The sequence below is a fragment of the Mastigoproctus giganteus genome, chromosome 1, assembly GCF_048544385.1.
Source record: "Mastigoproctus giganteus isolate SK-2022 chromosome 1, ASM4854438v1, whole genome shotgun sequence".
Taxonomy (NCBI): Eukaryota; Metazoa; Arthropoda; class Arachnida; order Uropygi; family Thelyphonidae; genus Mastigoproctus; species Mastigoproctus giganteus.
The window spans coordinates 264,755,068-264,782,689 of NC_143575.1; the positions used below are offsets into that span (position 1 = coordinate 264,755,068).

Sequence of the window (27,622 nt, forward strand, 5' to 3'; positions counted from 1 at the left end):
CGTCACGGCTGCCCACTCGCACGTGCATCCGGGTCTGAACGGAGTGGCGGCTGCCGGCTTCACGTTTTCGTCGGCAGCAGCGGCCGCGGCCGCCGTAGCGGCAGTACACCACCGTGGAGGTCAGGAACAAGGTTCGGACATGCTGAATCCCTTCATGGACACGGCCCACATGGCGGGGGCCATCAAGCTCAGTCCGCAGCACGCCATGGCGGGCGAAGCTGCGGCGGCCGCCCACTCTCAGGCCAACCACCAATTCGGAGCGGTCCAAGCGAACGGCTACGGCGTCCCGCACTCGCACGCGCACCACCACGGACACGTGGGCAGCTACGCCGCTCGGGACTTCCTCCTGCGTCGAGAGCACATGCCGTCCCTGGCCAGCAGTCTCGCCACCCACGACGCCCTGACCAGCAACACCCCCGCCCACCATGGAATGTTCGTCCCGTCGTCGGCGGCCCTCCACCACGGAGCCCACCACGATCCGACCACCACCCACGTCATCTTCCCGAGTCTGGACCACGCGGCGGCGCACCACACGGGTCACATGAACGGTCAGATGCGGTTGACCCTGCCCGGCACCGACATGTACGGCAGGGCGGACACTTTCAACCAGATGGCCGGACCAAGGACGGACCACCTGACCGGCACGTACGGAATGAACATGGGTCATATGAACATGGCCCCGCACGGGCCCGGAGCCTTCTTCCGATACATGCGACAGCCCATCAAACAGGAGATGACCTGCTCGTGGATTGACCAGGACCAGCCCTCGCCAAAGAAACCTTGCAACAAGACATTCACCTCGATGCACGAGATTGTGACCCACATCACCGTCGAGCACGTCGGGGGCCCCGAGTGTACCAACCACGCTTGTTTCTGGCAAGACTGTGCACGTAATTCGCGTCCCTTCAAAGCGAAGTATAAACTAGTCAACCATATTCGAGTGCATACCGGAGAGAAGCCCTTCCCCTGTCCCTTTCCAGGATGCGGGAAAGTGTTCGCGAGGAGCGAAAACCTCAAGATCCACAAACGGACGCATACAGGTAAGATCCTTTCCTTTATTTAGAAAGCCTTAAGCCACCTCCTTTCCAAACACGTTTCATTATCGGCATAAAACTCATCAACACTTCCATCCCATAAAATGTCAATTTCAACTGTTGTTCCTAAGCAGACGACAATTTCGAAAACAATTGTTGCTATCTAAGCAGACGATATAACTTTCACCGTTGACAATGCTACAAATAGTTTTCGAAGCGTTTGCATTCTTGTCTGAAATAAGTAAAAATAATTAACAAACCGATCCCGTCATTAGATTAACTGATAGAAAGAGAAAGAATAAATAATTCTCGCGCTGTTTTGTCTATCCCGAAGGGATTATCATGTCTGGAATCAGACGATACATTGTCACGGTTACGAAACATTACCGATTGAATTGCAAAGTCAAAATCAAATCACGAAAGCTTTCAGACGGAATCAATAATCAAATTCGTATTCATGATTAGTGATTAGTTTTGATCCTGTCTTCTGGATTGTGGCTAACTTTTCATTTTCTTACTCTACTTTCTGACCTTCAAAGCGAATTATTTGATTTAATGTCTATTTCCAAATGAAAGTTGTTGATTTCCTTCTCTAGCTCGCGATCATTTTCAGTCAATTGCATGACTTCAGTTGTCTTCTGATCCTTTTTTTTCAATAAATTGCATGATTTCAGCTCTGTCTTCTAATCGTTTTTAGTCAATTGCATGGTTTCAGTTCAATCTTCTGCTCATTTTCAGTCAATTGCATGATTTCTGTTCTGTCTTCTGGTCCTTTTCAATTAATCGCATGATTTCAGTTCTTTCTTCTAATCGTTTTCAGAATTTATTTCATGATTTCAGATCTATCTTCTGCTACTTTTCTAATCATTTTTCTGCCTTCTATCACCTAATCGTTTTTAGAATGTTTTCTATCGTTATATCTTCTAATCATTTGCAGTCAATTGCATGATTTCAATTGTCTTCTGCTCCTTTTAAGTCAATTTCATGATTTCAGTTCTATCTTATGCTCATTTTCAGTCAATTGTATGATTTCACTTCTATCTTCTTGTGCTTTTCAATAAATTACATGATTTCAGATCTTTCTTTTAATCATTTTCTCAATTTATTTCGTTATTTAAAATCTGTCTTCTGCTCCTTTTCTAATAATTTTTCTATCTTCTAATCGTTTACAGAATATCATCTAATCGTTTTCAGCCAATTGCATGATTTCAGTTCTGTCTTCTAATCCTTTTAAGTCAGCTGCACGATTTCAGTTCTACTTCTGCTCCTTATCAGTCAATTGCATGATTTTAATTCTGTCTTTTGGTCCTTTTCAATAAATTGCATGGTTTCAGTTCTTTCTTATAATCTTTTTCAGAATTTATTTCATGATTTCAGATCTATCTTCTGCTCCTTTTCTAATCATTTTTCTGCCTTCTATCTCCTAATTATTTTCAGAATATCTTCTATCGTTCTATCTTCTAATCGTTTCCCGTCAATTGGATGATTTAAGTTCTGTCTTCTGCTCCTCCTCTTCTGTCAATTGCATTATTTCACTTCTGTCTTCTGCTCATTTACAGTCGATTGTTCTGTTTCAGTTATGTCCTCAGCTCCTTTCTGTCAATTGCATGATTTCACTTCTGTCTTCTGCTCCTTTTTAGTCAATTGTACTATTTCAGTTATGTCTTCTGCTCCTTTTCAGTCAATTCCACGATTTCATTTCAGTCTTCTGACCATTTTCACTCAATTGCACGATTTCAGTTCTATCTTCTGCTCCTTATCAGTCAATTGCATGATCTCAATTCTATCTTCTGACCCTTTTGCAGTCAACTGCTTGATTTTGATCGTTTCTAATCTTTATTGTAAATAACCTTGTACGTCTTGTGTACATTTTGGAACAGTTTTAAATAATTTAAATGCGAAATATTTAAATTTTAAATATTTTGTATTTATTGTAAAAGCGAATTCATTTTTTCACTGTTGGGGAAAAAAATAACTTCGGGGATTTTAATGTATAATTTTTCAATCCTCCCTTCTTCCCCCCCTTCGGTTCTTGAGAATTGGACTTTGTGTGAACAGACACCGGTGAACGATTGCCTTACATTTCCCCGTTAACCCTTAATGCAATTGTTTAACCAGAAACCACCACTCCCTTTCCTGCCCTAATTATCCTCTTCGTAAGTGGGTGTGGAGATGCACCAGGGAGGGGGTTTTAAGTATCCACAATTGTCCACTTGCCTCCGGAGATGTTCCATTCATAGTTGGGGTCGTAGGAGCGACAAACGCAGTGGGTTAAGTGAGGACAGAACACTACAGACCCTGGGAAGGTGTGATATTTTCTCCCCGACCCCTAATGGCTTCCACACACTCCCGGAAACTTAAAGGAAGAAGGTCAATCGTATTTGGGTTGACAAATCGATTGTCGAAATTGGACCAATTACATTATAGCTTTCTCTCACCGAGATGGTGGGAGTTCCCCCTCCTGGGAAATTCCCCATTTCAGTTTTATACCCTTAGTACTTTCACTCCCACTTACGAAATGTTGATCATTCCTAATTGTTCCGTTTCTGATGGTTTCGGTGTCTTAAGTTTTTCTCTACGCGAGGAAGAACTCTTTGGAGTGAACTGACGAGTCCCAACAAGGGAAGAAACAAGACAAGGTCTTCCAACAAAGTTGACTGAAAGGGAAAAACTTTTTTTGTGGAATATTCTCGCACCAGTAGCTTTTAGTGCTAAAAGTGTGTTTTGAGGTCAACTGGGACTGTGTTGGTTGTCGGCACGTAACTTTGTAAGAAAAAAATAAACGAGTTCCCCGCATTGGGGGGGAGGGAGGAGGAGAGGCATGCGCTTTTATCGGCCACTTTCATATCGCGGAGAATTTTGCTTATTCGCGTGACGTCATCATCGGACGCACGTGCCTGGAGGTTTTAATTGAGCGAAAACGCTACCAATAAAAGTTGATTGCCTTTTCTGTTTAAGAAATGAGGAAATTGAGGAGAGAGAGAGAGAGAGAGAGAGAGACTCTTATAGAAAAGAAAGAGGGAGGGAGGCAAAAATAAGTAAAAAGGGAAATAGATAAGAATAAGTTTTTAGGGCTTACTGGAAGACAAATGGAGAAAGGACGAATAACACCAGAATGAAGTCATGACAGAGAGAGAGAGAGAGAGAGAGAGAGAGAGAGAGAGAGCGAGAGAGAAATCTCATTGGTGAATAAGAAATAGCGTTTTCTGTTATTCCAACACCGAACAGAGAGAAAGATATACAGAAAGAGAGAGACAGACAGAGAATAAGAGAGAGAGAGAGAGAGAGAGAGAGAGAGAGAGAGAGAGAGAGGCAGAGACAGACAGACAGAGAGAGAAAAGAGACAGACAGAGAAATAGAGAGAGCAAATGCGAGAGCCAAATAGAAAAAAAGAAAGAGAGGTGAAAGAGGAACACAGATAGAATGAAAGCAAGACAGACAGATAGAAGGAAAGAAAGAGCGAGCGAAAGAGAGATACGGATAGAAAAAAAAGCGAGAAAGAGAGAGGCAGAAAGAGAGGGAGAGAGTGAGAAAGAAAGATTGAAAAAGAGAGACAGATAGAAAGATGGAGAGAGAGTGAAAGATAGATAGATAGATAGAATTAAAGAAAGATGTAGAGAGTGGCAGACAGTGAGAGAGAGAGAGAGAGAAAGCAGAGGATGGGAAACAAAGGAACAAATAGACAGAGATAGAAAGAAAGAAGAATAGAGATAGAAAGAAGACTAGAGAAAGAAAGAAAGAAGAATAGAGATAGAAAGAAGACTAGAGAAAGAAAGAAAGAAGACTAGAGATAGAAAGAAAGAAGAATAGAGATAGAAAGGAAAGAAGAATAGAGATAGAAAGGAAAGAAGACTAGAGATAGAAAGAAAGAAGAATAGAGATAGAAAGGAAAGAAGACTAGAGATAGAAAGAAAGAAGAATAGAGATAGAAAGAAGACTAGAGATAGAAAGAAAGAAGAATAGAGATAGAAAGAAAACTAGAGAAAGAAAGAAAGAAAGAAGACTACAGAAAGAAAGAAAGAAAAAAGACTAGAGAAAGAAAGAAAGAAAGCAGACTAGAGATAGAAAGAAAGAAGAACAGAGATAGAAAGAAGACTAGAGAAAGAAAGAAAGAAGACTAGAGATAGAAAGAAAGAAAGAAGACTAGAGATAGAAAGAAAGAAAGAAGACTAGAGATAGAAATAAAGAAGAATAGAGAAAGAAAGAAGACTAGAGAAAAAGAGAAAGAAAGAAGACTAGAGAAAAAGAGAAAGAAAGAAGACTAGAGATAGAAAGAAAGAAGACTAGAGATAGAAAGAAAGAAGAATAGAGATAGAAAGAAGACTAGATAAAAAGAGAAAGAAAGAAGACTAGAGATAGAAAGAAAGAAAGAAGAATAGAGATAGAAAGAAGACTAGAGAAAAAAGAAAGAAAGAAGAATAGAGATGGAAAGAAGACTAGAGATAGAAAGAAAGAAGAATAGAGACATACAAGCAAGAAAATAGAGAGAAAGACAGAGAGAGAGAGAGCGAGAGAAAGTGCAAGAAACATAGATGGAAAGAAAGAAGCGGGAATAACAGAACGACTGTAAGAGAAAAAGAGGCAAAAGCAGACACTTGTAGGAAGAAAAGAGAAAGAGACAAGAGGAGAATTTGCAGTGATATATTGAGAACGGTGGAACGGCTGAGGGAGAGAATAAAACAAGCCATAGAGAGAGAGAGAGAGAGAGAGACAAAAGCTGTAAAACACTAAGAAAGTACAAAAAATGGATTCTTTGAAGACTGCGAAAGGCGTCTCATTCACGAATGACAATTAGGGGAAGAGGGGGGACACTGAGATACAGACAGATAGACAAAGAAACGAAGGAAAAAGAAGCAGAGCTTGAGGGGGAAAGAAGAGAGAGAGAGAGAGAGGATTGATTATGTTGTGTGGTTAGAAATGCTTCTGAACCAACAAGTGATTGAATTTGTTGTTAGTTCTTTCACAGTTGTGCGTTGTGGCTTCGACGAAAAATGCAACGAGTGGGTTGAAAGGGTTCAGGATATGCGCATGCGCAACACCTACTTCGATACCCGTCGAACACCAAATGAAAATGCACTTCAACAACCCCCCATTTGAAAAATCGATTCGTGGATCACTTCTAATCAACAGAGATCTTCCAGTTTTTCTTTAAATCTTTCAATCCGCCCGCCAGGTGGTGCTGATGAGCAGTATCGTTTCATTAGCCCCTTTCTACATTTGTTTTTGCACCGTACGCGTAGGCGACAAATGAAGGCGTTCCTTATTTTTGTAAGGGGGAGAAGGGGGGGACGGAATTCTTGTTTCTCCTAACTACCAACTTTACTTCATCTCACTGCAGGAGGTTAAAGTTAATTCTCACAACATTGACCTTCACGACAAACCCCTTCCAATTGTTCACCCCCCCCTTACCAACACGCCTCCTTGGAAGACAAACATCGGGTTTATAAACTTGTGGGTGAACAAGTTGGAAATTTCTTAAAGCGAGGAGGAATAAACATCCCTGTAGAAGGGACGAAAAAGAATCCCACAGAAGAAACACAACTAACCTATCGATGTCTTTCATTCCATTCCAAAAAGGTGGGAATGTCTTCCCCCTCCCCTCCCCACCCCCCAACGAATGACACGAAAGAAGAACAGACAATAGAATATTGCCAATGAGTACGTTATTTAAAAACCAGACTGAGGAATTTTTTCAAGGTCTGACCTTGAAGAAGGTCACTGAACAAACGCACCTTTCCCGGATGTGAACAGAGACGCTGAAACATTTATCTTTGCCAAGCGAACGAAAAATATTCATATTTTCTGTCTATCCATAAGTTCTGTCCATCCATAAATTTCTTTTATAATGCTGTTGGTGAAATATGGAAGAAAGTAGAAAATCGTGACTGTAAAACTTTCGTTTCTGCAACATTTTTTATCTGGTTGCCAATTTTCGCTTTAACCCTATGTGACCTTAAGGGCCGAAATCAGTTTACAGCTCCTTTTCTGTTTTTCGTTTTTATCCCTCCTATTTTAACCCTATATGACCCTAAGGGTCGAAATCACTTTTCAACCCCTTTTTGTGTTTTTAAACCTGATCTTCGAAAATTTCAACCCCTACGTGTTGATAGTTGAGTCGCTCATTTTTTGAAAGTTCAATTTGTTTCACTGCTTTTCATCCCGGATTTCAGTCTTGCTTCCTTCTTGCCTGGAAAATCTATAAATTGAAACTTGGCTTCCCTTCTGAATTTGGATGTGGGTCGTCAGATCGATTCTCTCTTTGGTGGACCATGTTTTGGATGTAGGGATGGTTCTGTAGGTCTATGGACTTCCTGAAATATAGAGGAAGTCCATAACTATTGAAATCACACCTCAGAAGGCTGTTCAGATAAAGAATCGTGTTTCTGTAATCAGCAAGAATTGGATAATTTAATGAGGACTTGGATTATCTAAATCCCGTGCAGATCTCTTAAAATCTCGTTTAGAAGAGTGGAATCTGCTGGATCCCAGCTTCAAGATGGTCACAAAAATGATCCATGGTATACGGATTGATGGTACCTAGTTCTAGAATCTTTTATAACAATCAAAATTTCACTTCTCAGGGTCTTATAAGACCTCAATCAAGCAACCCTGTGATGCCTGGTTTCACAGCTCTCTAGTCCACATATTCAAAGTCCAATTAGAAAACCACACAGTCAGAGGAATTCACAAGACAGAGAAAATACAAGGAACAACACCGTATTTAGCAGTCACGGACTTGAACCCCGGTCATTTAACCCCTTGAACGAACTTGAACCCCTTTAACTTAACCACTCGGCTATGGTGGCTATCTCTTCATCGGTATCGTTTATGAAAATCATAAAGGTCAAGGAACCTTGGAGCACCTCGCGTCTGATGTTACACCAATCTGAAGAATATTCATTAATCACAACCCTCTGCCCTCTGCCCCACAGCCACCCAGCAATCCATCTGGGATTTTTTCCGGTCATCTCAACATGTTTTTCTAACAAACAATCACCAATAATTAGGCCATCACTAATTTCATATGGCTCAGCCTCTTCTCAGCATGAAGGGTCTCAGTAAAGACTGATGCAAAGTACCTATTCAGTTCATCTGAAACATCAGCTAGGTTATCTAAAACTTTCCCAGAAGGGTCCGGTCTGATTCAATTCAGCATTGGCTTCCCTATTCTTATTTGTGGTACTGTTACAGATAAACTTGCAACTGTTGCAGGCTTCAATACTTTTCAATAGAACTCCTCAGCGCAGAGGGGTTCCATTCAAGAGGAGTTGAGTTCTATTCATTCTTGAAAAGCAAGAGAGAGCTTCCCTCTAGCTTTTCCAAGAGGTGTCTGTGGTACCTCTAATAATGCTGTTGCCTTTTGGAATATAATCTAAAAGGACGATATCTTTTGAGTGCTAGGATGGCAAACAAACGAACCTTTTCTTTTTTGGGAGTCCATGAAGTTGAATTTCCGTTGTTTGCTCATCTGTTTTGTTTCTGGATCGTGGTGATGTACCGAGCCCCCATCCATCGTCACAATTCAGTCAAAAGATCTACATCCCTGTATAATGCTCTAACAACAATGCGGAACACTCTTTTAAATGGAACTTTGGAAGAGATGCCAACAATCTCCCAAGAGGTCCTCTTTAATTCGTTCAAAACAATCCATTGTACAACAGTTTGGTCGAATGTCATTTTGCTGTATGTGACAATTTGGTGAAAGCATGACTCAGTCCATATTGAGGATTGTGAAGTTAGAAGAAACTCATTTAGACTCATCTACACAATCTCCAGGAAAGCTTATCCACTTTGCCTTAACCCAACCACGTTACTCGCCTGCCACTAACTTCTTTCAATAAAAACTATAGTGTGGGTTGCAAACCAGAAGATGCACATTACCCAGCTGGCATCTATTAAAGATCTCTACTTTTGGGATCTGGAACGAGTCCCCCTCCTCCAATGGTATTTCCTAAAAAATGCAACTTTCAGATGTGAAAGTAAAGTGCCAACAAGGTTGTTGTTTATACTTCAGCATGACCACCAGGTCAGTGGAGTTTACAATAAATCATCGATACAAATGTGAATCGTATTTAGCAGTCAACGGCTCGAACCCCTGTCCATTCAAAGATATATCAGTCTCCAAAAGACAGAATTTTCCAAAATAAATCACCAAAAGACCCAATCTCCAAAAGACATCATGGAATTGTCTTTCACCAAATTGTTCATATACAGCGAAATGATCAGCAAGGACAAATTTCGATCCTTCCACCAGTTGTGTTTTGCCAAATTAGGTTATCAAACTTCCGTTTAGGGGGCGCTGACAGAAATATAAAACTTCCGTTTCAGTTTCCCTCTAGAATGTGCTACTTTCTGGTTAAATCAGCCATAGATCAATGAATTCGTTTCTCTTGAGAAACGGGACTTTGTTCTTAATGAGGTCAACCTTTACAACCCATTAGAATCCGGTTGGGTGTTTACATTCCACCTCCATTATGCGACGATCATTATATAATGGAGGCAGCAGCAGCAGCGACCTCAAGAGGACATTTGGAGAACTGAAGACATTTTTTTAAAATTGATTTTCGCATAGTTTAATAAGCGTGCAGTGATTCTTGTAGAAGACATTGGTGTGGACAGCGTTCCTATTGATTGCGTTCGCTTATTAACGGATTACGCCACCAGATGACGTCCTGTGAATTATGATAACGTTCGCTTGCAATGAGAAGTCTGCCAACAGCAACTCACACTTAATTACCCTACACGTCCGTCAGCAAGCATGCGATTATTTGTACTGTATGCAAATTGAGGGGGGGGGGGCCCACGGAAAGGCTCTTGGCGTAGACAGTCACGGATGTCATAGCGGAGTTCACTGAGAACATTGCTGTGGCGATATTACGTGAGCGGATTAAGTTAGGCTTAATGAACTGTGTGTTGGGAGATCATTAATAATACGCCGGCCCATTACCAGTGGCAGCAAATGTAAATCGAAATCGATACGCGTACATGTCCCTCACAAATTATTGGAGGGCTTCGTTGAATTCCTCTTCTGTTTCTTTCTCTTGTTTTAAAAGGTTGGTTTCGTATGTGCATTTCGGGCCATAATCTTGCACCTTTTTTGTTGATTACAGCCCGGTTCAAGTCGTTGCATGCATTCTGAGGGGATCTAGCTCCATAGTTAACCATTCTGCCATCAGATATTTGTGGTTGGTAGAGGACTTCGAAGCCGAACTAACTTTCCAATAAATTCGAGATATTCTCAAGTGGATTCACATCTGGAGAGTTAGGTCAGGGCAGGTGTTGAAAACCTTGGGACTCTTCCTCGAACCGTTCAGATACGATTTTGAAAGAATCTTGAAAGAATCCATCTCATCTAGGTAAAAATGAAGCAATGCAGGCTGAAAGTATTAGCCATATAGTTGAAGAAAGCCACGGGCTTCTGCTGCACCTACCATCTCAGATAGGTAACTATCGAGTTGACCTTTGAATTTCTTCAAACTGTCAGCCTCAACTACCCGCGCGAGCAACACATTCCAATAATCAACAACTCGCAGGTTAAAATAAATCTTCCATTAATCTAATCTAAACCTCTTCCCCTGTAATTTGAATTCATGGCTCCTCATCCTGGAATTCTATATGTGAAAATTCCGTCCTCATTCATTTTACTAACCACTCTCACAGTCTTATAAACCTCAATCAGGGTCCCCCTCTAAGGTGTCTGGTTGCCAAGCTCTGTAGGCAATATAATCGAAGCCTTTCTTCCTACTATGGCCCTTTTGCCCGTCTTTGGACCTTTTCAAGAAGTTCAATGTCTTTTTTTAGATGAGGTCCCCATACTTGGACACGCTGTTCCAAATGTGGTCTTACAATTGTTTTTAATTCTAACCCATCAAAGGTTTAAGTTATTTGGGGTTCCTCTTCTCCAAATATAAGACCTTACGTTTAGCAGCATTAAAACATAGCTGCCACTTCTCTGATCATCCCTGAAGTCTGTTCAAGTCATCCTGAAGGAGCCCTGCTTGGCACTGATCATTAAGGACTCTTTCAATCTTTACGTTCACTATAAATTTGACATCACGCCCTCTATTCCATCGTCGATGTTGTATATGAAAATCAGAAACAACAGTTGTCCAAGAACCGATCCTTGAGGAACCCCACTCCTGACGTCACACCAATCTGAAGAATATCGATTAATCACAACTCTCTGCTTTCTGTCCTAGAGTCACCGCGCCTTAGAATCTAACTAGTAATACCAACATGTTCCAGCTTCCACAGTAACCGCTCATGAGGAACTGAGTCAAATGCCTTGCTGAAATCCAAATAAACTATGTCGAAATTGTTTCCCTACATCTGGCTCATGAGTAACTGTGTCAAAATAACCACAAGGTTAGTTAAATATGGTTTTCCCATAACAAAACCATGCTGTGTGTCCTTCAGAATGTCATTTATATCCAAATGTCCAGGACTGCACTCTAAATCATTGCCTCTAAGGTTTTCCCTACCACTAAAGACAGACTAACCTGTCTGTAGTTGCCAACTTAACTCTTAGAACCATCTTTATGTATTGGTGATACTTTGGTACTTCTCCAATCCGATACGACAGAAAGAGAGTGGACATTGTGTGTTTGTTAGACGGTTCTTGTGGGCTACTGTCTAGAAAAAGGTATTCATTGGAGGTATTGTGATCTTCTAATGGTAAGAGAACGGACTCAATCCGTGCCAACAGAATATATCATGATATAATGTTCAGCAGTCAACTGGTGGATTTGACTCTGTATGTACGTGTTTCTGAGACTCATGCCATAATTTCATAAAAAAAGAGTAAATCGAGACTTGTCAGACCATATGATCTTTTTTGCTCTATTCCACAGTCCAGTCTTGGTGTTGGTGGCAGTCCAGTCGAATATTTTGATTTTTTTACAGAAGGCAGTTGCTTTTCTAGAGGTGCACGACCAAATCCTAGATTCCTCAACTGCTGCCACAAAGTTTAGTTGGAAATGGATCTTTGTTTGCCTAATTTGAATTTTTCAGTGATCTTCTGCACACTGGATCTTCTATAATGACGCAAAATTCGCTTTAAATTCCATTTGTTGTTCTTGGAGTACCGACTTCCTGCTATCATCACTATTGGCCAGTGAGTATAGTCTGATTGAGCACACCATTACAAAATTTCAATTCGCTTTTCAAACATTTCGTAGCAAGATTAGTGGTCCTCTTGGGAGTATCCATGAGTACATCATTAGGTCCATTATCTGGCTGAGAATGATGATCTCAGATATGTTTGCGATCTGAAGAACACACCAACTATGTTACCGACAAGGGCAGGTATCAGAGGGGTCAAGCTCCAAATATGACCATTCTTCCATCAGGATATTTGTCAGCTGTATTATGGTCAAGAGAACTACGAAACCAAACTTCCATCCCAACATACCAGACATTCTGAATTGAATTAGGAAGTGAGGATTTAGAAATCTTTAGAATGTTCATCAAATCGTTCAGATAAAAATGAAGACTTCCAGGGTGAAGTTGGACAGAAAGGTATTGACTGGAGATAGCACCACCTTCTAACGGTATGAGCGTACCCAGTCTGTACAAAGAGAAAATACCACATCCATGATGCCACCCACCTCCAGTCGCTTGGGTTGTGGACGGGAGAGTCTGCAAGCATGCTCTCGTGAGGTTCACTCAACACTTTCACCTACAATTGGGCCACAGAACATTAGTTGCTATGTTCGCAAATTGTAGATCCAGTCTCTGGAAGAGCCCTACAGACAATCATGCTGACACACATGATGGCCATGAACTGGAGGACTTTCTTACTACAACGCCATTTGCAATCTTAAACTGTCCCCATAATTTACTCACCCTCAGTGGGAGAGCAGTATAGACGTCACAATGGCTTCCAATGCCCTCCCCCTAAGTTTCCAGACTGGCATGTCCACGAAGCATGGACTACGTTAGATCATAGGGAAATCACCTTCTGCCTTCTCAGACAAAAAGACCAAACTGTCCCATACCATCACATCAAAAGGTATAATATTAAAAAAGCTGATTGGAGCCTCTTCTCTGAGACGCGCAGAAACACCCATCTAGAGGCCTTGCCTGAGGCCCTCAGCCACGTCTCTCCTGCCGAGAACGCTGATATCCTCACATAGGCAATAACATCAGTCTGCAATGTCTGGGGTTGCTTCTGTTTTTCTGGAGTGGGTGACATCGTCAGAATTGAAGGAATTTTAAGAAAAGAAGGCTACAAAAACGTTCTTGAACATAATGCAATACCTTCTGGACTTCGACTTCGTGGATTAAATTTTATTTTCCAACGAGACAATGTCTCAAAGCACAGATCTGTATTTTGAATCATTGTGTCTTCCCCCCTGCTGCTTATCCCTATCATTGGGCCCTCGTGGGTAGTACAGTTGGTATAATCACCCTCCTCCCACACCGGATGACAAAGACCTTGGTACGAATCCTGTCAATGACTCGAGGATGAGGAATTTTTGAACGTGTCTGAGTTAATCGGTCTCAGCCAAGGGTAGCATGGTTTTTTGTCCCCGAAACTCAAGTTTTTCGTCCAACAAACAAATCGACTGCAGAATACACGCAATTGAGAGACATATTATATGGAAGTTGCTGATTCGGCTAAAATCCTGCAATAACAAGAAACAATCATTGATCACTTTAGCTGACGCCTTGCTGATTCCTCTTCTTAGGCGGCATGGCGTTAGATGCTGACACTAGCCGCAGTTGGTCTTCATCAGTGTGGGATTACAGAGGACCCTGCAAAAGGCCACTTGCCAGCCCCGAGTTCCTGTCACATTGGGTGCCCTGTTCCTATGACTGTACTTCAAAACTCCATGGAAGATCTTGGAATTTGTATCTCTTTGATACTGATCTCTTGAATTTCAACTTTCTCCAATCTAAATTCCTGAAATTTAGCTTTGAGTCATTGTCTTCTTGTAATATAAAGTTTCTTCCACGAAGTCGAAATCCAGAGGACATTGCATTATGTTCAAGAACAATGGGAACTCATTTTTCCTGGTGACTTGAATGTTCATAATTACAACTCACTGTTTTTACAATTGCAGTACCACAAGTGGTGTAACAGCCATCTTGTCGATTCAGGATTTCTTAGACAAATCATAATTCTTGATAAAGAGAACAAGAAATCCATTAACAATTAATTCCTTTCTATTTACCATCTGTAAATGGCTGCCAGTATGAACTTTCTCACTCTATCTAGAAAAAATCTGATTTGCATAACCTATGAATCAATTTCACGAAGATAATTTAATTGATAGGTTGGATAGTTGTTTCAGATTAAGCACAGAGGCAACTTAGGTCATGATGCGTCAGTATAAATGATCTTTAAAGTGCCCGTGTTCTTTGGTTAGTTTGTTCGAATGATGAAAAACTCGACTTTGGAGATGAATGACTCGACAAGCAAAAATTGTATTAATAATTTCAAAAACATGAAAATTCCGTTGCTCTGCCAGCATGAAAACATGTCCACGTGACACGTGATTGACATAATGGGCAGCTATAAAATCAGGAATGAACGCAGCCATCCTCTAATGTCAACAACAAAGAGATCGGAAGAGCCCGCATTTCTGGTAAAACTACTTTAGCATTATGTGAGCACAAGGCACGTTGTCAACATCTGTGAAGTCATAATCCTGACTCTAACCCCCCCAAACTATGGCACAAAATAAAGGTGAAATTCATCTTGAGGGTGGACATATACATCCCTAAGTATTTGTAACTCCTAAAAATATCAAGAGTCATATGGCTATTTGAAAATCTGCTTATAAAACAATTTAACCTTATATTCAAGAGCCCTCATCAACACCATTGGGGAGGTGTTTCTGACATTGGCACAATAATGTATTTTGACCAGCGTGTTCAATATGAACGACAAATGTATACTACATTGCCAAAAATATCTGGTTATTTAGTAGAGTTTTAGAAGTATCAGCGACTAAATTGCATGTGTTTTGTGTCGATATTTTAATTTGCTGGATAAAAAAACCGGGAGAAAAACTATGCTCTCCTTCCCCGAGACCGACCAACTCAGCCATGTTGTGAAAAAGCCCATAAAAAATCCTCACGTCATCAACAAGACTTGAACTCAGATCTTTTCTACCTGGTGTGCGGAGGACAGTGATTCTACTAGATGAGCGACCCACGAGGGCGTGGTTATCACTTCGGGAAACATGAATCATACTCTCCATCTACATGGCAAGAAATAGGTTTGAAAAGTATAATATAAAAAACCTAATACAAAGGTGTAGTAGGTATAATACGTAAAGGTATTCTAGGTATAATATAAAAGACATGGTAGATTAATCTTTATAATAATACTTATTCATTAACGGGATTCGAACTAGGGTATTTCCACCCCGTGTGGGGAGGACATTGACTATAACAACTGTGCTACCCACGAGGGCGATCTGCTCGGATATAATCACCAACCACCTCACACTCGGTGGAAAAGTCCCAAGTTTGAATCTTCTTCAATGACGCATGGACCTTTTATGGCCTTTTTAAACTTATTGCCTGAGTTTGTCTGTCTCTGGCATGGTTATTTGTCTCGGAAACTCAGATTTTTCATCCAACAAAGAAAAAATTCACCAGAGAACTAAAACAAATATAGCTAAGTTGCAGATGCCATAGAACCCTTTAACAACCAAATAACTTTTGGTCCAACAATTTCTCCAATTCTTCCTTAAATCTATTTAAGATGTCAACTTCCACAACAACAGATGGAAGTTTGTTCCGGCAATCAGCTATCCTCTGGCTAAATGCAAATTTCCGTACATCTCATCTACAAGTGTCTTTCCTCAATTTGAATCTATGTCCCCGCCCTCGGGTTCTTAATTTGAGCAAGAGGAAGAATCCCATCAGCATTGATCCTGCCCTACCCATTCAAAGGCTTATACACCTCAATTAGATTGCCTTCAGGTGCGTAGTCTCCAGCCGTTGCAATTTGCAGAACTTAAGTCTCTCTTTGTAAGAGGATCCCTTCATACCCTGACCAATCTTGTTGTCCTTCTTTGTACTCGTTCTAGCAACTCTACATCCTTTCAAAAATGAGATCCCTAGACCTGTACACAGTACTGTGGCCTGACCATTGCCTTATACAAGGGTACAATCACTTTCTTATCCCTGCTAGAAAAATTCCTCTATATCATTGACAAGACAACGAGCTACTCTTGCAGCCTGGCTGCACTGCTCAGAAAACTTCACATCTGACCACACAATTACCAGAAAGTCTTTTTTATCTCTACCACCCTGAGTGTAGTACCACACAGTTGGTACATTACTCTTGGGTTACCTCTACCCATATGCAGTACTATTTGTCTCCAAATTCTCAGTTCACTTTGGATTGTTGGACTTCAGTAATAAACCGATATGGATGAGTTAGTGTAAATGTAACCTAACAACAGCTGTTCTATGTATGGAGGTATGGTGGAAAGCTGAATTTCACCAACTTTTGGTAACAAAAACAAATCAAGAAAATCCTTTCATGGCTAAAAGGTCATTTAGTCATGGACTCATCTTTTAAATGAATGGTAGATTAACCTTTTGGAGAGGTTTGAAATTTTTTTAATACCATTGCAATGATTGCAAAGAATCAGAAAGTAAATTCGATAAGTCTCTTGGAAGATCAATATGATCGTATGACCAGCCTAACTATCTTTCCTATTGAAACCACATTAGTGGGATGGTGAAGCCATGGATCCGTTGTAAAATAAATAGCACTACGATATGTGAAAAGTTCCAGGGGCAGATGGTGTATATCAAATTATACTGTAAAAGGTAATTCAACCATTACTGGATCATCATTAGATTTAAGGATTACTCCTGGACTCCAGAGGTGTCAATATCTCCCTTAACCATAAGACAGGGTCATAGAATGGTTATGGTTGTTGGGTTTAAAAAGGCCCATAAAAATTCCTCCAATCATCGATGGGACTCGAACTCGGGTCTTTTCCACCCGGTGTGGGGAGGACCGCGATTTTACGAACTGTGCTACCCACCAGGGCGGCACAGTTGGTAGAATATCGATTTATAACCATGATGTTATTAATCGATATTCTTTCGAAAGGACCAGAGTAGAGGGGTCCCTCAGGGATCAGTGCGACACGAATCAGATGGCACACTATAAAGTCTTAGGCAAGAATTTTAGGCTTTATGAAGTTTATCATCGCCAGTGTTATGCAATGTTGGAAAGTGCAAGTGGTCAAGTTTGAGGAGTTTGGAGAAGTTGAAGAAGGAATTGGCCAATTATTGATGATGGGAATAATATGAATATGTTTTAATTTTATTATTATTATTATTTAATTCTGTTCCTGGAAATGCACAATTGCGCATCTTTAATTTCCACATGGGTTCAGTCGAAGCCATCTTGAATTCCTATTCAATTCTTCGAGATTTGAAGATGAATTCAAGATGCTTGTAGCTTATATCAGTTAATTGTGTACCTATTTTCGATAGGTGGTAGCCAATATATTCAATTTACCCAAATTGCAGGTTTCCCAATACTTTTGACAATGCAGTGTATGTTAACAAATTTAAAAATTGTTAACTTGTGTTCTTAGTTATAGAAGAGGCATTCTGATGATTAAACCTCGTTAATTCGGATCCTCTATAATCCTTAAAGAATATTAGAAAAGGTGAAATTAATATTAACCGCATTTTCATACAACCTTAACTACAGCAAGGCAACTAAGGCAATGAAGCATTAGCGTATTCTGTGGTCAGGAAAAAAAGCCTGTCGTTTTTAAGTAATTAAAAAAAAAGCCCATAAAAATTCCTCCCACTGGAATTTAACCACTGGGCTACCCACGAGTGTGACCTGATATCTCTAAGAAGCATCAATGGATACTTATTTCCATCATGGAGTAAAACTGCTTTCAAACTGACCTTGTTTGAATCAATGAAAAGCATCCACTTCTCAAGGACGTACTCCAGATGTAACTCTTTCATTAATTCCTGGACCTTGTTACAATAAACCAAAGCAGCATCCGTGGAGTAAGAGGTCGTTATTTTAGATTGCCTCTTCCTATAAAAAGACGCCTTCACCAGAATAGAGAGGTGGCAGATATATATTTGAATTCTCAGATGATGAAGATTCTAAGAGTGTATAATGATCAATACCTTGTAGCGTTCCTGAAGGATGGCTTGGATTGGCTTCAAAGATGGTCAGAAAAATGGCAGCTCTGTTTTAATGCGAGGTCTTACATCTGCGAAGAGTGTCCCAAAATGACTTGTCCACTTGGTTGTCTTCAATTTAAGAGTAGAAGAAGAAAGGGATTTGCGAGTTACGATACGGTTGAATATGAAGTTCTTGGAGCAGTGTAGACAAGCGACAAGGAAGACATTGGTGTCCTATCGATGATTTATCGAACAATATCCTGTGGAGATAATCAGGTGACAATCCCCAATGTACAAGGCAATTGCAAGACAACAGTTGGAATATTTTGTCCAAGTATGGGGATCCCCTTAAAAAAACAAATCGAGCTTCTTGAAAGGGTCCAAAGACGATGGTCCAAATGGAAGGCGACTGATGACTGATGGTGACCCTATGAAACCCTTAACTTCAGCAATGTTTTAGATCAGATAGGAGCAATTTAGAAAATTAAATTTGGGAAGATACATTATGATATGGAGAAGTACACTATGTGATAAAAAGTATCAGTATGTCATAAGCACCTCATGGATAGTACTGTTGGTATACTGGTCGGTTGTTGTTGTTGATTTGGTTTTAGGTGCATCGGCAACTAAGGCCATGTTGCTCCTTCGTATATTGTCTGTAAATTGAGTGTGTTCTGAGGTCGATTTTATGTTTACTGGAAGAAAAACCCGAGTTTCCGGGAGGAAAAACCATACTACCCTCGCTTGAGATCGAATAATTCAGCCACGTTGTGAAAAAGACCCATAAAAATTCCTTCTGTCATTAACGGATTCGAACTCAGATCTTTTTCACCCGGTGTGGTTGGTTGGTTGGTTTTTGTAGAGTTTTAAGCGCATCAGCGATTTAGACCATGTTGCGCCATATATATTGTCTCTAAATTGTATGTGTTCTCTGGTCGGTTTTCTGTTTTCTAGACGAAAAACGAAAATTTCTGGGGAAAAAACCATGCTACCTTCGTCTGAGAACAGTTGGTATAATTACTGTCCTCCCACGCCTGGCGCAAAAGTCCTGAGTTAGATTCCCATCAAAGACGCGAGCAAGGTTTATGGGTCTTTTTCAAAACGTGTCTGACTTAGTCGGTCTCAAGCGAGAGTAGCAAGGTTTTTCCTCCCGGAATCTTGGTGTCTCGGTGTGATATGGAAACACACAGAAATGTTTTGTGTGTTTACATATCACACCGAACGTTGTAGATGATTACAGAACAATCTAGAAAGTGGGAGTATTGTGAATCATCCAATAGATTGGATGATTCACAATCTTCTATAATATAATCCATTGGATGATTCACAATCTTCTAGAATCATCCGATCTATTAGATGATTCTAGAGTGCTTTTCAATAACATAAATTGAGGAATAAGAGCTGTAACTATTAAAACCGAACAATCAGTTGGATTGGGCTAACAGCCATCAACATTGGACAATTGAAGAGTGGAGAAACGTACTATCAACGCATGAATCCTAATTTGAAAGGTTTGGATCCCAGTAAAGTTTATGTGAGACGACTAACTGAAGAAAAAATGGTGTCGCATTGTTTAGTGCCCAAAGTCAAGCACGGTGGTGGTTCCATCATGATCTGGGGTTGCTTCTGTTTTTCTGGAGTCGATGACATCTTCAGAATTGAAGAAAATTTAAGAAAAGAAAGCTCTAAAACATTCTTGAACATAATGCTATATCTGCTGGACTTGGACTTTGTGGAAGAAATTTTATATCACAACAAGACAATGTCCCGAAGTAGAGCACTGTGGCGTTCAGGGACCCTTATAGCAACTAAACAGGAGCGGGTTTGCAAACTATTGTGTGGGCACCCGAATCGCCTGACTTGAACCCAATAGAGCTTTTATGAAAGCTCTATTGGGTTTAAGTTTTCCTAAAGCCTTGGAGATACCAGACATAGTTGGTTGATCGTTGGTTTCTGGGAAAAAAAATAATTCGGGCTGCCCTCGCCTGAGACTGACTAACTCAGCCACGTTGTGAAAAAGGCGTATTAAATTCTGCACGTCATTGAAGGGAGTCGAACTCAGGTCTTTTCCAGCCGATGTGGACAGGACGGCGATTCTAGCAACTGTGCAACCAACCTACGAGGACACATAAAATGTACACCAACACAAAAAAAGTTATAGTACCACGCAACATTTGCAGTACTTCATTTATTATGCAATTTGAAGTTTATTCATTAATAAAACAACGTATTGTGGCACTACTTCATGTACTATTGTTTGCCCGGAGTAATGGATTAGCGTTGTTAAGACCGCACCCATTTATGGAACCGAGTTCAGTTCATATTAGATACTTTTTTTGTACTTTACATCCACGATAATCTTTCTTCTAGGTGGGAGTGATGACAAGAAGCTCAGAGAATTTCCTTTAAAGTTTTTAAGTGGATTTAACAGCTCTTTCACGTTTGCTCTAAGAAATCTTCTTGCACGTTGAGGGACACTGTCTTATCATTGTCTTCGACGTCTTCTATTATACTTCGGTTGTTTAGAGGAGGATAGTTGGTGTGGATCTGCTCTCAAAGGCATAATGAAATTATTGTGGATTAGATGGAAATAGGTGTGACGCAATAACTTCTGACTGAGTTTTGAAAGATGTGAAAACCAGGAACCAGCCTTGCAGACTGGTGTCTGGTTTTTCGGAATTAATGATTATGGGCCCTAATTATTTAGGGCCATTCTTCATAGTGTTGAACCTACACATTTTCTATGCTTGAGATTGGAGCTGATGCGATTTATTATGGTGTATATTAGGGATAAGTTTATAGAGTTTTTGGACCAATTTTCACACTGTGGTTACGGATGGACCATCTCGACAAGAATGGTTTCTTCGACAGATCCTAGCATTGGTTCGTTAAGGGGTCATGCCTGAATCTGATAAATTACAACAGTGTACTCATTAAGCAGTTGGATGGGCAGCGGATTATTGAACACTGAATGCTGGGCGACAGAGGCGGTGAGTCCTCCAAGTTCAAAGCTCAACTGGATGCTTACCTTGTGGGAAAGAGAATAGTATGAAGATTGTTTTATTATTATTATTTTTTGACTGATATAGAAACGGGCCCCTTCCTAGCATCGTTTGGCATACTAGTACTGAGGCTCAGTAGACGAATGGTTAAATGTAAGGGTACAGTAGTACAGACGTTTGAGTTGACTGTGATATAAGGGTTCTTTGCAAATCAGAAGTAAATTTCCACCAGTGGTGAAAGCACTGATTTTATCTAAAAATGCTAACAGGAACAATTGAGAATTTCCTCTTCTTTTTTACGTACACACATACACACACACACATGTGCGCAAGGATCATGACTGAGATAGTCGCCCTCAGGCGAGAGCGTCGTGATTTTTTCTCCCGGAAACTCGGGTTTTTCATCCAGCAAACAGAAAATCGATCTCAGAACAGACGCAAGTTGCAGACGATATACACGGAGCAATACGGCCTTAGTCGCTGATTCTCCTCAAATCCTACTACAACAACAAATTGAAAGGATCGAAACCGGGTTTTATAAAAAAGAAAGGTAGCACAAAAAAGTGGCAGCGATAGCTCTGGTTGAAAACGAATTCCAACCAGAGATACCGCTGCCGCTTTTTTTAATATAATGAAGCCCGAATTTAATTATTACTTTCGATGTGTATCTGTAATAATTTTATGCCTCGCTGTAGATTCTTGAAATGTAAAACATGTACAATGTGTTGTATACAATGTACAACACATCTTTCTCTCTCTCTCGGGCACATTACGTCCTTGCTGTCCTTGCGCCGTAAAGCCCACAAACAAACAAACTCTCTCTCTTGACAACTGAAAAGAAATCTAAATCTCGCTCTGGATTATTCAAATGGACAACACATTTCTTTAGCTTGTCAAAAGATCCATCTCGCTCAAGATTGTTGAAATCTACACATCGCTCTGGATTGTTGTAAAGAAATCTGCATCTCGCTCTGGATTGCTGAAATGTACAACGCATTTCTCCTGATTGTTAAGAAGAAATCTACAGCACATCTCTAAATTGTTAAAAAGCAATCTACATCTCTCTCTCTCTAGATTGTTCATATCCGTCTCGCTCTGGATTGTTGACATCTACAACACATTTCTCTAGATTGTTAAGAATAAATCTACAGCACATAGATTGTTAAAAAGAAATCTAGATCTCGCTGTGGATTGTTGAAATCCATCTCGCTCTGGATTGTTGAAATCTACAGCACATTTCTCTAGATTCTTAAGAAGAAATCTACAGCACGTCTCTAGACTGTTAAAAAGAAATCTACATCTCTCTCTAGATTGTTCATATCCATCTCGCTCTGTATTTTTGAAATCCATCTCGCTCTAGATTGTAGAAATCTACAACACATTTCTCTAGATTGTTAAGAATAAATCTGGATTTATTCTTAACAATTAAATAAAATCTACAGCACGTGTCTAGATTGTTAAGAAGAAATCTACATCTCGCTCTAGATTGTTCGTATCCATCTCGCTCTGGATTGTTGAAATCAACAACACATTTACTGCACCTTCCAAGAAATGGAGCGTTCCTTCAATAACTGCATTGTGTATTCTGTTCATATTTCTCTACATTGTCGAAATCTACAGCACATTTCTCTAGATTGTTAAGAAGAAATGTACAGCACAACTTCAGATTGTTAAGAAGAAATCTATACCTTGCTCTAGGTTTTCAAAATCTACATCTCGCTATAAGTAGTTGAAATCGATCTCGCTCTGGATTGTTGAAATCTACAACACATTTCTCTACATTGTTGAAATCTACGGCACATTTCTCTAGATTGTTAAAAGAAATCTACATTTCTAGTTATTGAAATCTACATATCGCTCTTAACTGTTTTAAAGAAACTATATCTCGCTCTGCATTTTTTAAATCTACAACACATTTCTCTAGATTGTTCAAAGAAATCTACATCTCGTTGCAGATTGTTGAAATATACATTTGACTGTGGATTGTTGTAAAGTAATTTATATCTCGCTCTGCATTGTTGAAAACTACAACATATCTCTAGAGTCTAGACTGTTAAGAAGAAATTTACAGCACAACAGATTGTTAAGAAGAAATCTACGTCTCGCTCTAGATTGCGGAAATCTACACCTCGCTTTATGTTGTTGAAATCTACATCTCATTGTGGATTGTTTAAAGGACAATCTTGCTCTAGATTGTCAAAACTACTTCTCCTTCTGGATTGTTGAAATCTACAACATGTTTTTCTAGATTGTTAAGAAGAAATCTACATAAATAAGAAATAAATAAATTTTCTGTTTCTGTTCTCCGGGACAAACACACGGTCACCTACATCTTGATGTGGATTGTTTAAAGGAATCAACATCTCGCCCTGGATTGTTGTAATCTACAACACATTTCTCTGCATTGCTGAAATCTACAACACGTTTCTCTAGATTGTTGAAAGATATGTACACCTCGCTCCAGATCGTTGAAATCTACATCTCGTTCCAGATTGCTGAAATCTACATTTGGCTGTGGATTGTTGTAAACAAATATATATCTCGCTCTGGATTGTTGTAAACAAATATATATCCCGCTCTGGATTGTTGAGATCTATGACAGATTTCTTTAGATTGTTAAGGAGAAATCTACATAAATAAGAAATAAATAAATTTTCTGTGTATGCTCCTGGACAACACATGGTCATCTACATCTTAATGTGGGTTATTTAAAGAAAGTTACATCTCGCTTTGGATTGTTGTAATTTACAACAGAATTCTCTACATTGTTGAAATCTACAACACATTCCTATAGATTGTTAAAAGAAATCAACATCTACCCCAATTCTTTAAATCTACACCTCGCTCTAGATTGTTGAAATCTACATCTCGCTGTGGTTGTTAAAAGAAATCTACTTCTCGCTCCAGATTGTTCAAATTTTTAGCTCGCTCTATATTGTTGAAATTTACATCTCATTCCAGATTGTTGAAATATACATTTCGCTGTGGACTGCTGAAAAGAAATCTATATCTCGCTCTGGATTATTAAAATCTACAACACATTTCTCTAGATTATTCAAAGAAATCTACATCTCGCTCCACATCGTTGAAATTTACATGTCGTTCCAGATTGTTGAAATCTACATTTGGTTGTGGATTGTTGAAAACAAATATATATCTCGCTCTGGATTGTTGAAATCTACAACACATTTCTCGAGATTGTTAAGGAGAAATCTACATAAATAAGAAATAAATAAATTTTCTGTTTATACTCCGGGACAACACATGGTCATCTACATCTTGCTGTGGATTATTTAAACAAATCTACACCTCGCTTTGGATTGTTGTAATCTACAACACAATTCTCTACATTGTTCAAATCTACAACACATTCCTCTAGATTGTTAAAAGAAATCAACATCTACTCCAATTGTTGAAATCTACACCTCGCTCCAGATTGTTGAAATTTACATATCTCTCTGGATTGTTGAAATCTACATCTCGCTGTGGTTAAAGAAACCTACTTCTCGGTCTAGATCGTTGAAATCCAGATCTCGCTCCAAATTGGTGAAATCTACATCTCGCTGTGGTTAAAAGAAATTAAATATCTTTATTGCAGGCAGTGATTGGTTACATGATTGCCTGATGCAATAATACCCACAACAGCGACAATGCTAGGGGTTTAACATTAAATAACTTATACAGGAAAAATTACTTAAAACATATTAGGACATAAAACGTATAATTGCATATTTTACATATAAAATTAATATTAACATGTGAAATGAAGACACATGAAAGGACGATGGCAGTCGCTCGGTTGAAGACGAAAGCTGTTCCCTGATGATGCGTCTTCTGTACGATTTGTCCTCTATGAATTTTTGTAGTCCACATCTATCTCCTGGACGTTGTGGAGCATCTCCATGGGCAGGAATCTATCCTCTATTCTGAGCCTCCACGCCACAGATTGCAGAGAGGGGAGGGTTCTTAAGGGTTTTGGGGGGATCCTCCAATTGCACATCTGCCAAAAATTTGGCGTATTGACTTCACTCGCTATCATTTTAATTGACACAAGCAAGCGGAGGGCAAATATCCGTTTGGAGACTTTTCTGTAATTTAGAAGTTGGGTGATATCTGAAGTATTGAAGTATGCGTGAGTGGTGGCAGTTTATGCTTGAAGAGGACCCACCGAAGAAGCCAGTACTCATCGGATGCAATGGTTTTTAGCGTGGCTTTCGTTGCCGACGCCCAGATTTCTGACCCGTAAGTGATGACTGGCTGCAGAAACCGGTATATGTATTGGAGCGTGTACTCAGGCTCTGTGACATGAAGGAGGTGTTGTTTGGCAAGCCATCTTGCTCTGCAGACCTTGTTGTGAATGTCTACAACATGGTGTTTGAAACTGAGTTTAGGGTCGAATATAACGCCGAGATCTTTCTGCTTGATGACTGGGGTGATGGGGTTCTGTGGATTTCCAGGTTTAGTTGCATTGGGTTTGATTTGAGGGAAAATACCATTTGTACAGATTTTTTTGGATTTATCTTAAGAGAGAACTGTGCCAAGTATGTAATCAGATTCTTGAGGCTGTTGATAATGTTTCCAGAAACAGAATCAGGTCGGGTGGTCCCGTTGATCCGATAGAGGAGCTTCAAGTCGTCTGCATAACTGATAAATTCTGTTTGCTGACACAGGAATGGGTGGATGGCAGCCGTAAAGAGGAGCCCCGAGAGAACTCCGCCCTGGGGTACACCTACACAAACTTTCCTTGTGAAAGATTTTTTATTCACAGTCAAGTGAAGGACCCTGGTCGTAAGTAGCGACTTCAAGAATTCCTGTATATTGCCATTTATCTGGCATCCATCCTCACAAAGTTGCAGGAGGGGCTGGATGTCTATGCTGTCGAATGCAGACTGGATATCCAGATAAACAATTGCCATCTCAGCCCTGTCTTGTAGCGCCCCCAGAATTGGTGGTTTGCAAATCTACATTTCTCTGTGCATTGTTTAAAGAAATCTACATCTAGCCCTTAATTGTTATAAAGAAATCTATATCTCGCTCTGAATTGTAAAATCTACAACACATTTCTCTAGATTGTTAAAAGAAATCTACATCTGGCTCCAGATTGTTAAAAGAAATCTACATCTGCTCCAGATTGTTGAAATCTACATCTCGCTCCAGATTGTTGAAATCTACATCTCACTACATTGTTTAAAGGAATCTACATCTCGCTCTGGATTATTGTAAAGAAATCCACAGCATTAAATCAATGGTGGGTAACTCAACAATATGCATTTTAAATACTCATTTTTCGAATACGCATACGAATTCTAAATACGCAGAAGACATTCCGATGTCAGTCACGAGCCAGCTGGCAGGTTTTAAAAATAAATGGGTTTGAAGTAGATTGAATTCTTTTTAATGTTTCTGTTATTCCAGCGTGCACTTTCTTCTAATTTGCCATTTTATATCTCACTTTTAATGCGGAGTTTTTCTTTCTTTCGCAGGCGAGAAACCGTTCAAGTGCGAGTTCGAAGGCTGCGATAGGCGGTTCGCCAACAGTTCCGACCGGAAGAAGCACTCGCACGTGCACACGAGCGACAAGCCGTACAACTGCAAGATCCGCGGCTGCGACAAGAGTTACACCCATCCGAGCTCGCTGCGGAAGCACATGAAAGTGCACGGAAAGTCTCCTCCACCTCCGGGGGCGACCCCGGGCAACGGCTGCAGTTCGGGATCCGGCTACGACAGCGACGGCAACGGAGCCGTGGTCTCGCCGACCAGCGGCACGACGATCGTGGTGAGCCCCCACGCAACCGCCCCTGGAACGACCAGCACTCCGGTGATAACTTCGGGACACTCGGCCCTGTCCCTCACCTCTGCCCCGGGCCTCGGGGGCGGCGGGAGCCACCCTACCAATCTCAGTGAATGGTACGTTTGTCAGTCAACCGCGGGGATGCCGACCCCGCCCAGCAACGACCACTCACCCGTCGGCGGTGTTGCCCATCACCTGCACGCAGTCAGTTCGTCTTACTGACGCGCGTTTCTGCGGGTTACCGAGTGACCTGGACAGTTTTCGACGCCGGTAATGCTTTAAAGTCGGGATGGAGAACGGTTCACCTCTTCTGAATACCTCAAGCCGATCAACAATTGAAAAAAAAAAATAAATAAAGTAACCAAACGAAATAATAAACGAAAGCAGTTTATTAAACAATTTTATACGCATATTTTCGTAACAATGTAACGGATTTTTTTAACCCGTAAAGAATTTTACGGAATACGTTTTAGAGTAGCAAAACTGGTTTTTATAATACGAAATGACAGAAGTAGCATTTGAACATTTTATAGCAGACGACATTTAAATAATGCATGAATTCTTGCGAGGAAATTTACAATTTATCACGCTCCAGATTGTTGAAAAGAAATCTACAATACATCTCGCTCTAGATTGTTGAAAAGAAATCTACATCTCGCGCT

The 27,622-nt window shown here is 40.3% G+C and overlaps 1 protein-coding gene across 1 annotated transcript; it reads left to right on the forward strand.

The window, feature by feature from the left end:
- The first annotated feature begins 139 nt into the window (after positions 1-139).
- On the forward strand, positions 140-27,182 carry LOC150091893 (zinc finger protein ZIC 1-like). The gene is made up of 2 exons (XM_090370093.1): positions 140-1,040; positions 26,653-27,182. Exons 1-2 carry the CDS (start codon positions 140-142, stop codon positions 27,180-27,182), a joined length of 1,431 nt encoding a protein of 476 aa, XP_090226219.1.
- Positions 27,183-27,622: the final 440 nt, after the last annotated feature.